At 45.4% G+C, this 16,462-nt stretch overlaps 1 protein-coding gene across 2 annotated transcripts; it reads left to right on the forward strand.

The window, feature by feature from the left end:
* The first annotated feature begins 587 nt into the window (after positions 1-587).
* Positions 588-15,357, forward strand: KPNA2 (karyopherin subunit alpha 2). 2 transcript variants are annotated; one of them, XM_081181424.1, is made up of 11 exons: positions 588-747; positions 3,110-3,202; positions 3,292-3,432; positions 4,196-4,284; positions 5,492-5,760; positions 8,690-8,784; positions 8,882-9,145; positions 11,375-11,608; positions 12,860-13,042; positions 13,846-13,995; positions 14,759-15,357. In XM_081181424.1, the coding sequence occupies exons 2-11, from the start codon at positions 3,140-3,142 to the stop codon at positions 14,846-14,848; spliced, it is 1,578 nt and encodes a 525-aa protein (XP_081037550.1). In that variant the 5' UTR covers positions 588-747; positions 3,110-3,139; the 3' UTR covers positions 14,849-15,357. The 2 variants fall into 2 exon arrangements, with proteins under 2 accessions (XP_081037550.1, XP_081037551.1); XM_081181425.1 differs by lacking the exon at positions 588-747 and adding an exon at positions 2,226-2,244.
* Positions 15,358-16,462: the final 1,105 nt, after the last annotated feature.

Consider the following 16,462-nt stretch of genomic DNA (forward strand, 5'->3'; position numbering starts at 1 on the left):
GACCCTGATGTTGGGAAAGATGGAGGGCATAAGGAGAAGGGGACGACAGAGGACCAGATGGTTGGACAGTGTTCTCGAAGCTACCAGCATGAATTTGACCAAACTGCGGGAGGCAGTGGAAGACAGGAGTGCCTGGCGTGCTCTGGTCCATGGGGTCACGAAGAGTCAACTAAACAAACAACAACAACTTTCCTACGTATTTTACTATCACCATTCACATCAACTTTCCACTTTGACATCCATCAAATATTGTCTGCTCGGCTGAATTTATCTTAATGCTGCCAGCCTCCTTCCTCTATTCTTGTCTTGTCTTCACCAGTTGCCCTGGGAGCGGCTAACGATTCCGCAATCCCGCCCTCCATTCCCGATCCGAATCCAGCTCGGATTCATTCAAATAAAGCACTAAGCAGCCGCGCTGAATGCTGGGGCTTGTAGTCCCGCGAGCCGGTTTTCTTAACAGCTCTCGCGAGGTCTTGGCACCGGCGGGGACGTTCCCTTCCCTCCCCTCCCCCCCTCCTCCTCCTCCTTTCAGGAGCGAGCGCGAGCTCGGAGCGCGTCCTTATTTTCAAACGGACCAATGAGCGCTCCGACTTGACTCGAACGCACCAATGAGAGAGTGAAAGCGCAGGGAAGTTCAAATCGCGCACCGCGGTGGGCGGAGTATTAATAGTCGTGGAGCGAGAGGCCGTGTCGGGTGCTGCTTGCTGCTGCTGCTGCGACGCGACGAAGCCGGGGCTCCCTTTTCGGGTAGGGGGATACCCACGACGGTGCCCTGAAGGGACCCAAATTGGGGAAAATGCGTGCGGGACCGCGCTGGGCCCCCCTTTTATAGTACAAGAGGGGGACATTTGGGGAAGAGGGAGACGCTTCTTGAAGGTTTCTAGGGGGCAGGGGACGGGAGTGGATTCTTTGCTTTTTCTCCTCTCCAGCTTCTTTTCCTGTTCACTAGCTCGCTTATCCGAACTGGGTTTTTGCCCTTTCCTCCTCACTCCGCGGTCCTCTTTCCTTTTGTGCCGCGTCTCTGGAATCTCGAGGGCAACGTGGGGGGTGGGTGGGAGGGATGCCTTGTGGGTGGTCCCCCATAAGCCGCTCTGGCTCGGCTCAAGAGAAGGTTTTCTTTTTACTTCTTCTGTTGATGAGGCTGCTTTTTAATGTTTTAATGTTGTATCTTAATCTTTTTTTAAATTGTATTCATTCAACTTGTTTTTATTAGTTTGTTAGCCGTCCTGAGCCCGGCCTTGGCTGGGGAGGGAGGGGTAATAATAATAATAATAATAATAATAGTTAGAGACGCTCGGCGAGTGAAAGTGACTCGAGCCTGAGCCGTTTAGGCAGCTGAGTCCGTCCTTTCCTGGTGGAGAAAAGGGCAGGATACCTTCTCTTTCTCTCTCGCACGTGTTCGCTTAAAGGGGAGCTGGGGCAGGAGAGGTTTAAGAAAGGGTGTAACGAGTGTTAGCAACTGAGGTGGGATCTACACATGTGGAAAAATAATCTGAAAATGCTTTTTTTAAAGCGCTTTTTAAAAAACGCATTGAATTTTCCATAAGGCTAGCCATCGCCATCTAGCGTCGCGTTGTATGTTGCCCTTGAATCACGCTTAAAACGGTTGCAGCATGGATATGAAAGCTAGGAGCTAAAGAGCACCTTAAACCGAGGCTATGGGCGCAACAACATAATGTCTAGGCACACTTTTTTAATAACAAGAATACAAAGCTGAAAATGAATGAACTGCAGTGTTCGTTTTCCATATGGTCTAGTCCTTCCCACCCCCTAATATTCTAGACAGCTACTAGTCTTCAGAGAGTAGCTGGAAGTGGGGAGGCAGAAAAAAGGTCCTCATTTTCTTCCATTCGGCAGTTTTAATCTGAAATCTTAGGTTCAGTACTGCGCCCAGAGCTCAGAAACTCGCTAATTAAATTCCCCGTCGTAAAATGTGCCTAGAACAATGGGAGTTTTGAACAGTGTGCATAAGAAAAGGAGGGGCAAGTAGCACCAGTCCGGGACTTTCCTATTAATAAGTAACAACCAATAGGATTGCAGCTCAGGGAAATGTGAAAGTGATCCTGAAAATATGAGGTCCTTAAGGACTTAAGGAAGCTTGGCTTTCAAATCCTGAACTGGAGTGTTGAGGTCCCAACTGTAGCAAAGCTGTCCATTCTATTGTTAAAGCCCCAAGGGATAATTCTTACCTGTCACTTTGTCATTCCTTCCTTTTTCCTCCAAGGAAGGAGAATTTGAAACTGAGTGAGTACCCATTCTTGTTTACTCGGAAGTAAGCACCACTGAGTTTAGTGGAACTTGCTCCCAGTAAACTGTTCCTAAGATTGCAGCCGTAATAACTGACACAGCGTCACAGGAATGCTGTAGATTTTCTAGTTAGTGGTACCTCGGGTTACATATGCTTCAGGTTACAGACTCCGCTAACTCAGAAATAATACCTCGGGTTAAGAACTTTGCTTCAGGATGAGAACAGAAATCGTGCTTGGCGGCGTGGCAGCAGCAGGAGGCCCCATTAGCTAAGAACAGTTAAGAACAGTTTTAGGTTAAGAACAGACCTTAACCTGAGGTACCACTGTATTTCAAATGTTGAGGGTGCCTGAATGAAAGAGGGGGAGCAAACTTGTACGGGGGAGTTAACTGAAGCTTAATAAAACAGAATATACCTTATTCTAGGGTTGCCATATTTTGAAGAGCAAAAAAAAGAGACAGATCTCATTTTAAATACCCATGAAAAAAGAGGGCGTGTCCTGGAAAAAGAGGACATATGGCAACCCAACTTTATTCTCTTTCTGGCATTAAGTGTTTTGCAGGCTCCCAAGGCTGTAATCTGAAGGACACTGTCTTGGAGTTGAGAGCCACTGAGCTCAGTAGGACTAGCTCCTGGTCATATTTGATTCTATCCTCTCTAAGTAGACTAGTCTTATTTGAGTTGGGTGAAGAGTAGTTCATGTTCTTGAACAGGCGGCGATACCTTAACAACTCCACAGGGTCAGCTTTACAATTTTGAAATAACAGATAAATGACATAAACCATAAACTGCCTTGGGTTCCTTGCCGGAAAGGCAATATATCAATGCCATAAACAAATAAACTCAAAAATCTCTTTGCAGATTTGAAATCTTGCCTATATTGAGATCGAGATGTCTGCCAATGAGAATGCTGCCCGTCTCAACAGGTTCAAGAATAAGGGAAAGGATTCTAATGTGAGTAAACCTGACTGTCATTAGTTTTTTGTTTTGCTTGTGTGCCCAAAAATGCAGTTCAGTTTTTTAAAAGGTTGCGCTTTCACCAGGAAATGAGGAGGCGGCGGGTGGAAGTCAACGTGGAGCTGAGGAAAGCCAAAAAAGATGATCAGATGCTTAAAAGAAGAAATGTTAGCACTTTTCCTGATGATGCCACATCCCCTCTACAGGAGAACAACCGGAACAATCAAGTAAGCAATGAGTCGAGGCCCCTCTGGCTCCCTTTCTCACTATACGGATGTCTTGTTTTTCCAAAAAAAATATCTTGAGAACATAGGTAGTACCAGTGGAGACAGCCTGCTAATGGAAGGGAATCCCTCAGCTGATTCTTCACTGCATTGTCCACCTTAAATCTGTTCCAGTGGGTTGGGGAGAACCTCTGGGCCAGATCTAGAAGATATTTGGGTAGTTGCAAGGCAAGTGGGGATTGCTGATTATCTTCCTCCCGCCCTAAGCAATTTCATTTCAGCAGCAACCTGCCATCACTGGATATTACCCATCAGGAGCTTCTTTCTACTGAGTCCACCTACCTCTGTATTTTCTGTCTTGACCAGCAGCAACTCTTCAGATTTTCAGGCAGGATTCTTTCCCTGATTCCAAGGATTAAAACTCCGAACTCTACATTCCTTTGCTATTTATGCAGCATAAAGAAAATAATTGGTTCTAGTATTTGAATAAAGAGTAACCAGCACTTGTGACTTACATCTTCCTTTTCTTTTAGGGACAAAATTAATTTGAGTTTTGTCTATATTGGAAAACCATCTGGAGTGTTGGAAGGAATTCTGACTTTTTCTTTTTTTGTCATGAAAGAATAGAAATCAGAAATCCAGAAGGCATACATACAACAGCTTTCACATGTAATTTGTATGTTGCCAATGTCTTTGCTCTGGGTTGTTGGTAATTGGCCAAGAGGCTTAATGCGTAGGTGTGTATAACTTGAATTTTCTTTTGCAGGCCACTGTCCACTGGTCTGTTGAAGAAATAGTTAAAGGCATCAACAGCAATAATGTGGAATGCCAGCTGCAGGCAACACAGGCTGCCAGGTAAACATACAGAGACATCCATGTTCTTTGCACCTTGACTATGGCAAGCCAAGGACTTGCAATAAGAGCTGTGACTTTGATTATAATTTGAGGTTCTGAAACTAATATTTACAGTGAATTGCTGGCATTTTACAGTTCTCAGCACTGAAGAGAGTGGGCAAGCTTTCTATAACATAATGTTCTTGTTTTACCTAAACATCTTACCATCTAGCCACCCAGAGTGGCTGGGAAAACCCAGCCAGATGGGCGGGGTATAAATAAATAAAAATTATTTGCCACATCTTCTCCTAAACGTGGTGCCTCGCAAGACGAAAAGAATTCGTTACGCGCGTCTTTTTGTCTTGCGATGTTTTTTGTCTTGCGAAGCACGGTCCGTCGCAACTGTGCCTCTTCAAGCGGCTTAAAAAAAAAAGTGCAAGACGTTTTCGTCTTGCAAAGCAAGCCCATAGGGAAATTCGTCTAGCGAAGCAACGCAAAACCGAAAAACCCTTCCGTCTAGCGAGTTTTTCGTCTTGCGAGGCATTCGTCTTGCAGGGCACCACTGTAAATAGTTAAGTGCCTTGTTGGAGGATGAGCCTAACTAAAGCTAAACGGCACAAGTCTGAATGTGAATGCACGTCGGAGGCTGACTCAGCTCCTTGTAGCTAGCAATAAAGTGATAAAGATAATTTAACTGCTAAAATGTTATGGTGCAGATCCCCATCTGGGGTGCTTTGGGCAAGCATCTGTCACTGTGATGCCTATTAAGTCTTCTCCGGTCTAGGCTAATACATTCACATAGCTATGAACTAGGATAATGGTACAATGTGATTATGAGAAGGTGTCTACAAAAGCATTAATTGTGAGTCATTGGGAGCTAGGGGATCAGTTCTGGAACTGTGCGTTCAGTCACATCGCCTATTGCTTGAAAATGTCAGTTCTCATGTAAGAATTCCACCCCCCCCCCAAAAAAAATAAAAAACCTGGTGCCAAAACAATCTGCCTATTTTGTCATTGAAGTTGGGGTATTTTAAGCCCATGTGCAGGAGTTGACAGAAAATGGCAAGTTATTTCATGAAACCGCACTAGACTAATGGGCACCATTTCTAGGTGGGGTGCTAGTTGTGCATAGCACACATCCGGGGCTGACTATCGGCTTATAATGGATTTGAGGACTGTCTGTAAAATGTTGATGAGCGAAACCAACTTGCTTTCTTCTTCCTCGCAGGAAGCTCCTATCCCGAGAAAAGCAGCCCCCTATAGACCAGATAATCAGAGCTGGCTTGATCTCAAAGCTTGTGACCTTCTTGGGAAGAGTAGATTGCAGCCCTATTCAGTTTGAATCTGCTTGGGCCTTGACCAACATTGCCTCCGGCACATCAGAGCAGACAAAAGCTGTCGTAGATGGTGGAGCAATACCTGCCTTTATTTCCTTGCTGGCTTCCCCCCATATGCACATCAGTGAGCAAGCTGTGTGGGCTTTAGGAAATATTGCAGGTAGGCCAATACTACTGAGCTATATATATATTCTGTGGGTTACTTTGTCTATGTGTACTTTAAACGTGTATGCAAAATGTAGAAATGGATGATACACTTGAAATCGTGCACTTGAAACTGGATATGGTACCATTAGGACACAACGTCATCAAAGCTAGAAATTAGGTCATTTGTTAATCAGATCTAAAAATCCCCCACATTGCTTACTCGGGCATGCACTCTTAAACAATATTTAAATGTTAAACAATATTTACTATTGTTTTATTGGTTTCTATTTGTTGCTAGTATAGGATATTTTGCTTTTTAACGTTTGATGCTTTGTTGTGTTTTTATATACAGTGGAGCCTTGGTTTTCGAACTTAATAATAATTATAATTATTATTTATTATTTATACCCCGCCCATCTGGCTGGGTTTCCCCAGCCACTCTGGGCGGCTTCCAAAAGAATATTAAAATACTATGATACATCAAACATTAAAAGCGTCCCGAAACAGGGCTGCCTTCAGATGTCTTCTAAAAGTCTGGTAGTTGTTGTTCTCTTTGACATCTGGTGGGAGGGTGTTCCACAGGGAGGGCGCCACTACCGAGAAGGCCCTCTGCCTGGTTCCCTGTAGCTTGGCTTCTCGCAGTGAGGGAACCGCCAGAAGGCCCTCGGTGCTGGACCGAGGCCGTTTAGAGCTTTAAAGGTCAGCACCAACACTTTGAATTGTGCTCAGAAACGTACTGGGAGCCAATGTAGGTCTTTCAAGACCGGTGTTATATGGTCTCGGTAGCCGTTCCCAGTCACCAGTCTGGCTGCTGCATTCTGGATTAGTTGTAGTTTCCGGGTCACCTTCAAAGGTAGCCCCACGTAGAGAACATTGCAGTAGTCCAAGCGGGAGATAACCAGAGCATGCACCACTCTGGCGAGGCAGTCCGCGGGCAGATAGGGTCTCAGCCTACGTACCAGATGGAGCTGGTACACAGCTGCCCTGGACACGGATTTAACCTGTGCCTCCATGGACAGCTGTGAGTCCAAAATGACTCCCAGGCTGCGCACCTGGTCCTTCAGGGGCACGGTTACCCCATTCAGACCAGGGAATCCCCCACACCTGCCCGCCTCCTGTCCCCCAGAAACAGTACTTCTGTCTTGTCAGGCTTCAATCTCAATCTGTTTGCCGCCATCCATCCTCCAACCGCCTCCAGACACTCACACAGGACTGTCACCACCTTCACTGGTTCTGATTTGAAAGAAAGGTAGAGCTGGGTATCATCTGCATACTGATGAACACCCAGCCCAAACCCCCTGATGATCTCTCCCAGCGGCTGCATGTAGATGTTGAAAAGCATGGGGGAGAGGACAGAACCCTGAGGCACCCCACAAGTGAGAGCCCAGGGGTCTGAACACTCATCCCCCACCACTACTTTCTGAACACGGCCCAGGAGGAAGGAGCGGAACCACTGTATGACAGTGCCCCCAGCTCCCAGCCCCTCAAGACGGTCCAGAAGGATGTTATGGTCAATGGTATCAAACGGCGCTGAGAGATCCAGCAGAACTAGGAAACAGCTCTCACCTTTGTCCCTAGCCCGCCGGAGATCATCAACCAGTGCGACCAAGGCAGTTTCAGTCCATGATGAGGCCTGAACCCCGATTGGAAGGGATCCAAATGGTCCGCTTCTTCCAGGCGTGCCTGGAGTTGTTCAGCAACCACTCGCTCAATCACCTTGCCCAAGAATGGAAGATTTGAGACTGGGCGATAGTTGGCCATTGTGGCCGCATCTAAAGATGGTTTTTTAAGAAGCGGTTTAATAACCGCCTCTTTCAGCGGGTCTGGGAAGGCTCCCTCACGGAGGGAAGCATTCACCACCCCACGAAGCCCATCGCCCAGCCCTTCCCGGCTAGCTTTTATTAGCCAGGATGGGCAAGGATCAAGGAGACAGGTGGTTGGTTTCGGGAGTCCGTTTGACTCCCAAAACAGTTTGAAAACCAAGGCGTGGCTTCCAATTTGCTGCAGGAGCTTCCTGCACTCAAATCGGAAGCCGCATCGGACATTTTGCTTCCAAAAAACGTTCGCAAACCAGAACACTTACTTCTGGGTTTGTGGCGTTCGGGAGCTGATTGGTTTGATAAGTAAGCCATTCAGGAACCAAGGTACCACTGTACTGTATGTTGTAAGCTGCCCAGAGTGGCTGGGGAAACCCAGCAAGATGGGTGGGATATGAATTTAATTTTTTATTATTATTATTATTATTATTATTATTATTATTATTATTATTATTATGTGATCATTTTCCTATGACATTGATTAAAGCGCGTCACTTTATGGTCAAAGCTGATATTTTGACCATAAAAAAATTCTACTCCAACGGCCTTAACTTTGAGATCTGAAAGCTGTTCAGTTAGTAACCAAGGAAACTTTTGCGTAGTTGAATAGGTAATTCTGTTAAAGTCTCTCAAGAAATCCAGTGTTTATTGATAGGAATTGAGGTGTAGTGGGGAAGGATGAGTGTGGAAAGCACTTGAAGGGACAGGTGGAGAAAACACGGTCTTTTTGGTCACACATGATGCTCCATAAGCTCAGGCTACAGTTGTTTAGTATGTCTTTGATCTGGGCACTCTTCAGCATGGGGGTGATGCAGGGATTCTGCAGACTGAATTGCAGCAACCTGAAGATAAACTCTCTGCTGATGTATAGGGCCTTATCCAGTTGTGCCGCTTTTGATGTTGAGAAACTCCTATATGGTGGCATCCGATGGCCAGCATCTGTTGCATTGTGGGTTTAATGCTTTAACTGCGCCCAGGTTGTCCTATGCCAACGCTTCCCTGTGGGTTTCTTCTGTCAATGTTTTATTTACAAAGTGCGGGCTCAAAAGAAAATTCATGGCTGTGTACAATTTAAATATCGTGGCGGTGTGTATCTTAACAGTCAATCTCAATCTCTACCTTCAGGTGATGGTTCTGCCTACAGAGACCTGGTCATTAAATATGGCGCCCTCGAACCGCTTTTGGCTCTGCTTGCTGTTCCCGATCTCTCCTCTATCGCTGTAAGTGTATGAGCGTTGCGGCAGCAATTTGGGTGCCAGGCACTTCTGTGTTAAAGCAACAGCAGCGCTAACAAATCAACTTCGTGATTGCTTTCAGCTTGGCTACCTGCGCAACGTAACCTGGACTCTGTCAAACCTCTGCCGTAACAAGAACCCCGCGCCGCCCATAGAAGCTATTGAACAGATCCTTCCCACTTTGGTTCGCCTGCTGCACCACCATGACCATGAAGTCTTGGCAGATACGTGCTGGGCTATTTCTTACTTGACGGATGGCTCGAATGACAGGATTGAAGTGGTTGTGAAAACGGGGCTCGTGCCGCAGCTGGTGAAGCTCCTGGGCTGTGGAGAAATTCCCATAATGGTAAGCTGGATACAACAAGAACATATTAATGAAGGTTTGGTAGGGTTAAGAAACCCTGCTTTATTGGGCTGATCTGACTAGATCGTTGCTTTTAATCACAAACAGCTATCTTCAGCACAAACAACACATTGTTCCCTTGGAATGCGTCCTCCAATATTCTGTGACCTGGAATCTTTTCAGGTAGTACAACTGCAGTCCAAAGCCCACTTAGGTAAAGGGACCCCTGACCATTAGGTCCAGTCGTGGCCAACTCTGGGGTTGCGGTGCTCATCTCGCTTTATTGGCCGAGGGGGCTGGCGTACAGCTTCCGGGTCATGTGCCCAGCATGACTAAGCCGCTTTTGGTGAACCAGAACAGCGGACGGAAACACTGTTTACCTTCCCGCCGGAGCGGTACCTATTTATCTACTTGCACTGGCTTGCTTTCGAACTGCTAGGTTGGCAGGGACCGAGCAACGGGAGCTCACCCCGTCGCAGGGATTCAAACCGCCAGCCTTGTGATTGGCAAGCTCTGCCAATCTGGTTTAACCCACAGCAGCACCCGCGTCCCTAAAGCCCACTTACCTAGGAGTAAAAAAAAAGTTACTTCCCTGGGAGTAAGCCCCATTGAATGCAGCAGGATTTACGTCCAACTAGACTTGGCTAGGTTGCACTTCTAATGCACCTCAAACTACAGGGACTGTTAAGTACAGCTACACTAACTGCCAGGGCAGGGAGTGGCAATAACACATAATTTAATTTCCTCTGGCTAGCACCCAGTAGGACTAGTTTTTTTTCTGTGCTTATAAGCATCAGCGATAGACCGTGCTTTGTTCAACGCTTATAAAGTGCCTAGCATTTTCTGTGTGCTGTTAAAATCTTGAACGATCCCTGCCCCCCCCCAGCAAACAATCTTAATAAACACAGCAGAAAAACACAAGGAATGGGGAGTTGAAGAACATGTGTTCCTTCTGTGACTGATGGATGGAGCCAGGTTGTCTTCTCTCTTCTGGAGTTGCAGGGAGTGCTGCCTTAAGTCTCACGACTGGTGGCAGAGGCCAAAATGTACCTCCCTTTCGGCTCTGCCAAACGTGGTGGCTGACACTCTTTAGTTCTCCTGAGTGGCGTTTGTACTAGATACTGGGAAAGTAGCCTACAAGTCAACAGCATGCTTTCCTCGAATCATGAGGAAACAATCTGGAGAAAAGGGAAAAATCTGTAATAAAGGGCAGTTGTCCAAGCCACACAACTTGTATCAGTGGATACCTCGTTCATTCATGGTGCAGGCACATCGAAGAAGGCTCTGCGAAAAGTTTGGGTCCCTTTCCTCACAATTTGATAGCCATGACGAAAGGACTCCTTTGATTTTTTCCTCTGGGCACACCTAGGCCACTTTACAGTATATAATTGGGCCCTTAGAATTTGTATGGCATGGGATCAGCCACGATGCCCATTCCATGCAAGCAATTCATACTTTTAAAATAATATATGAAATAATAAAATAATATACTTTAGAAATATTTCAGGTCACACAACCCTTCCCCAATAATGGATGACTAAAATTCCAGGCTGCCCAGCCATCCGTACAGGTGAACGTGCTCTGGGTTGATGCCCATTTTAAACAATTTGGGGCCCAGTTCGAAGAATTCCTGGTCCTCCCTTTGCATTTTCACAGAATGCTGCCTCGAAATGCGTCCAAAGAATGAGCCTCATCAGAAGCAGTGCATAAATGTAGCAGGAGCAAGGCGCTTTTTAAAAAAATGTGTTGTCTCGTTTCTTAAGTGCTTTGCATGATACCACATCAGAAATGTACGACTTGTTTGTGTTTTTAGGCACTGAAATAAAGAGCTGTAATACCTATTATTATTATTATTATTATTATTATTATTATTATTATTATTACTACTACTACTACTATTACTATTATTACTATTATTACTATTATTACTATTATTAATTAATTAATAGGACCCTTAATATAATAGCCAAGGGTCTGCTAAAAGCTAGATCCATGTACTGCACACAACCATTTAGGTTGTCTCCATCGTGTGTTGATCTGATGCTGGTGCCAATTGGATGCTTGTCATGTGAATGGGTCCCTAGCTAGCTGGAGACTGACCTCTATCAGTGAACCCTGGATTAGGCAGCGTCACCCTTTGATTCCTCTCTTTAATAGTATGATATAGCTAGCTTAATATGTGTGGTTTATGAATAAGCTTCTCAAATGTCTTTAAATCTTTTTCCCACCCAGACGCCTTCATTAAGAGCCATAGGGAACATTGTCACTGGGACTGATGAACAGACACAGATTGTAATAGATTCGGGAGCACTCGCTGTCTTCCCCAGCCTGCTTACTCACCACAAAAACAACATCCAGAAAGAAGCAGCCTGGACCATGTCTAACATCACTGCCGGCCGGCAGGACCAGATCCAGAAGGTTGTGGACCACGGGCTTGTCCAATATCTCGTTGGCATCTTGACAAAGGTAAAAAAAGGAACCTAAATCTAATCCCCCGCCACATGTGCCATTTCTGCCACAGACGAACACTGCTTTTTAAAACTTGAGGCTTATAGAGTGGAAGGTATATATTCTCTTGAGTCAGTGTGGGCTCGCTGAAATTTAACACAAGAGGCGCTGTGACCTTCCAACAGTTTGACATCACCCCGAAAGGCACACTCTTCCATGGCCAACCATCAGCTTCGGTCAAATGCAACCTCTACTACCTTTAACGTTAAAATAGAAAACTGAACGACTTTCATAAGCTTTCCCCCTGTTTTGGAGGACACAAAATCTCCTTAACTTTGGCGGGGGGAAGCCCACAGATCTGAAGCTTTTAAAAATAAGAAACAGTTCCCAGAATTGTCAGAGGCGGTAGCTGGAAATATAAGCTGGTATGCCACAGGACGCTTCGCCATGCCTGTTTGCCATTTGAGGAAGCGAGAAACCAGCAGCTTAAGGGTAGGGTTTGCCAACTTTTTGAAGCCCATTGGTGAATTTTGAAGCATACGACAGGAATGCCACGCCCTCTGCTTATTTCTCTCCTCCACATTACATGCACGCAACCCAAAGACCAATATTTTTGTTGCCAATATGTTTGGATCAGTTAGATCCCAGAGGTTTGGGAAGCACACGGAGCTTAAAAGAAGTAACAGGAAAGAGCATCACTCTCTCAACTTCTTCCTTTTAGCCCTATGTATTTTTCAAGAAAGAAAAATGATAAGTTCTGTGGGAGCGGGGGCTCTATCTTCATGGGCACAAGGTGAAGGTTGCAAGGGTACCATTTTATTCATGGGCACCAGGTTGGTTGGCTTAGGGTAAAACAAAAAAAGGAAGGCCCTCTTGGGACACAGTAAAGTATATAAAAAAATACCATTGCTTTAATACTGTGTTTTAAACTGTCCTCAAGCGCATTCATTGGCCACATTTAACACATTCAACTTTAGTAACATTTAACTGTAACACATTCAACTATAGTAACATTCACGAACTGGAACAAGCCCAAGTAACTCTTCACAACCATCAATGTGGTTTTTTAAAAAAATATTATTAGAAAGCACTTTGAAGGGCTGAACAGGGCTGCAACAACGGTTTCGTTGACTTTCGTAAGCACCTCCCTAGATATTTTTTTCCTTAGTTTTTCGACGTGAAGTATCTTGTGATCAAACCTCCCTTTGACTTCTTCCTGACCATCATTGCTAGCTCTGTGTAATAATACTCTTGTGTGTATTAAAACAGGGAGACTTCAAATCTCAAAAAGAAGCGGTGTGGGCTGTGACCAACTTCACAAGTGGTGGAACAATTGGCCAGATTATATACCTTGTTCAGGCTGGTGTGGTGGAACCACTGTTGAACCTGCTGGTGGTTAAGGATAGCAAAACCATCCTAGTGATCCTGGACGCCATTAATAATATATTTGCGGTAAGTTGACCCAAAGAAGCCTGGGGGCCGGTTCCAAATGCTCAGTACTGTTAAAAGTGAAGGAGCATCGTTTAAAGAAGATTGGAAAATGTTTGTTGAATATATGGGGGGGGGGATTGTGTACGCTTGAAAACGTTGGCAGCATTAAGATAAATTCAACAGTGTAAATAAATTTTAATGGAAGTAATAATGGAATACTGAATGGTTTAGTTTATGTAAAATATGCAGTGATTTATATTATGCAAAATGAACCATGGAAAGAGAAGGTAAGTCATTGATATTTTAAGGTTGTTTAAATGAATATTCTAAATTGTTATATATACACACACACATACATATACACACGCACACAGTGCTTTTTTCTTTAAAAATGTTTAGGGATACTCACATTTTGACACAATAAAAACCACCATTTTATAGTTCAAATTGTGAAAAATAAATACAGTAAATGGACAAAAATGTTTAGGGGTCTGCGTCCCCCCATAAAAAGCACTCTGTGAGTGTGAAGGAGCATTGGCCAACAGAAGCTGCAGGTCTCAAGTTATTTCACCTGCGTGAAATCTCAATAATTTGCCTACTCAAAGGAACTGCCTCAACAGTATCCTGCAATATTGGGCAATTGCTTCTAACTGTTACAGCATGGAAGCCCATGATGGTTAAAGTTGCACCAGCGCCTCTGCTTATGGTCATACACAGTATTATCCATAACTGCTGTTATCTGTACTATAAGGCTTTGAATCGAGGATTGGGTTTGCAGATGGATCGATAACGGTGCTACCAAATGTTACATATTCTTCTGACAGGCAGCTGAGAAGATAGGCGAGACCGAAAAGCTTTGCCTCATGGTTGAAGAGTATGGTGGCTTGGATAAGATTGAAGCTCTACAGTCCCATGAAAACGAGCAGGTGTACAAGTCTGCGGCAAACCTGATTGAAAAGTATTTCTCAGCAGAGGTGAGCAAGCTCTGAGCTGGCCAAGTAGCAGTTGCAGTGTTGTGAAACAGTGGCAGTTTCACAAGAGATTCCATTGTACTAATCAGAGGTTAAAGCGTGTTCTGATAGCTGTCGGTACACGGATGGCGCTGTGGTCTAATCCATTGAGCCTCTTGGGCTTGCTGATTGGAAGGTTGGCGGTTCGAATCCCGGGTGAGCTCCCGTTGCTCTGTCCCTGCTCCTGCCAACCTAGCAGTTCGAAAGCACACCAGTGCAAGTAGATAAATAGGTATCACAGTGGCGGGAAGGTAAACGGCATTTCCGTGCACTCTGTTTTCCGTCATGATGTTCTGTTGTGCCAGAAGTGGTTTAGTCATGTTGACCACATGACCTGGAAAGCTGTCTGTGGACAAACGCCGGCTCCCTCGGCCTGAAAAGCAAGATGAGCGCTGCAACTCCATAGTCGCCTTTGACTAGACTGGGGTCCTTTACCTGTTTTTACTTTTACTACTGTAGGGTTTTAGCTGGTTGTTAAATTGTTGCACTGTAAATAAAAAGCAAAAAAAAAGCTATTGGGTGGCAAAGAGGAGGAATGGTCGTGCCAGATGTACAAAGTCCATCTTGTACCTTTTTTTAAAAAAAGGTTTGAATGTGCCAGCTTGCGCTAAATCAGGTTGAAGCTAATGGACACACTGACCTTGCTCCTAACTGGCTCCAGCCATCTTATTGGTTGCTGTATCTGCACACTGATTATTATACTTAAAAGTTTCTTCTGCTTGTTTAGGAAGGAGAAGATGAGAGTGTCGTCCCGGAATCCAGCACCGATGCATACAATTTCCAGATTCAGGACACTTCCAACGCGTTCAACTTCTAGCTGTTCTGTGTGACACAGCATTCAACCTCTCTAATCTGTCTTTGTCTGTCTCCTTCATCTTGTTTTTACTGCCTTTCTTTTTTTTACGTGAAATGTGAAGTAGCACTTCGTTACAACTGAAATGTACTTGAACAGTTCATGGCAGGGTGTTTATGCTTTGTGAACTGGCCAACTGTCTTCCTCTACCTGCTTTTTTTGTACAATTGTAAATTCTTCAGTTCTGTTTCTTTGAACTAACCTTCAGCAGCGAAGGATTTGCTGGAATTTAGGCTGCTCCATATGGTATTTGGAAGACTTTAAAAACAGCATGTGGGCTCTGGACTTCCCGATAGCCTCCCTAGCCTGCTAAACACACATGCACACAGAGCACAAGGGATGTGGTCATATCCTGGCAACATAGCCATCTCAATGGAGTTTGTGCTTCCTTGGCTTTCATTGCAAAGCCTTCCAAATACTTTTTAAAGAGTTCTTGTTCAAACTTAATAAACTGGTATCTGCATATAAGCAAAGTTGTTAATCTCTTCTTTGAAGATGCAAAATAGTGCCTGTAGCTGTTGAGCTATAAAATATAATGATTAAAAGACGCAGTAACAATTCAGTTGGGAAAATAAAGCATGCAACAAAAGAGACAATTTGAAAGCATGATGAAACGGTTTTTAAAAAATTGAAATGAAAAAATGGGTGTGTAAAGAGCTAGGGAGCAATGCGATGGTTGGATTACTCCTCTTCCCACAAGGGGCAGGCTCTTTAGGACAGTGTTTCCCAAACTTTTTTGGGCAACGGCACACCTGTTTACTGAAAAAAAATCTCGCGGCACACCACCATTAAAGCCCCGCCCCGTGACGTCAGCGCGCAGCGTCACGCCGGGAGGGACGCACAAAAGTGAAAGTTTTTTCCCTCCCCCCTCAGTCCCTCGCTCGGAATTCAGCTCGTTTGGGGCATCGCTCCGGCTGCTCCCTCTCCCGCCGCGCAGGAGCGATGCCTCTCTCTGGCTCTCCCTCCGCGCAGGCTGAGGGAGGGAGGGAGGGAGGTGCGCGTGTGACCCGTCTCTGCTGGGAGACCAAACCCAGCGAGGCAGAGTCGCGCGGAGGCGCCCAGGCAGCGCTGCCGGCTGTGAGGAGGAGCGCCAGGCAGCAGCAGGAGGCGCGGCCTCTCCTCGCCGCCGCCGCCCCGCCTCTTGCCGCCCGACTCGCCCGCCTCCCTCCAGGCATCTCGCGGCACACCAGCCGATGTCTCACGGCACACTCGTGTGCCGCGGAACACCGGTTGGGAAACACTGCTTTAGGAGAAGCAAAGTGATCGTTTTTGCTTTTGTCACCATCTGTCTCCAGTACTGAACTTGTTAAAGGAGTTTGGTTGCGTGCTATTCTAGATAACGCATTTAGAATAGTGATAGCTGGTGGAAAAGGATGCTCACCTTTGTCCCTGCCTTGCTGCTGGCTGGATCCTACCTGACTAGCTCCACCTGTTCTCATCTGCCTCTTAACTATAGTGACCCCAAAGACTGTTCCTTGGTAAGAACAGCATCTGGCATTGTTCTGATAGTAAATATATATTAAGTGCACTTGTGGCGCTGTGGGTTAAACCACAGAGCCTAGGACTTACCGATCAGAA

This window comes from Podarcis bocagei (genome assembly GCF_964188305.1).
Source record: "Podarcis bocagei genome assembly, chromosome: 2".
Taxonomy (NCBI): domain Eukaryota; kingdom Metazoa; phylum Chordata; class Lepidosauria; order Squamata; family Lacertidae; genus Podarcis; species Podarcis bocagei.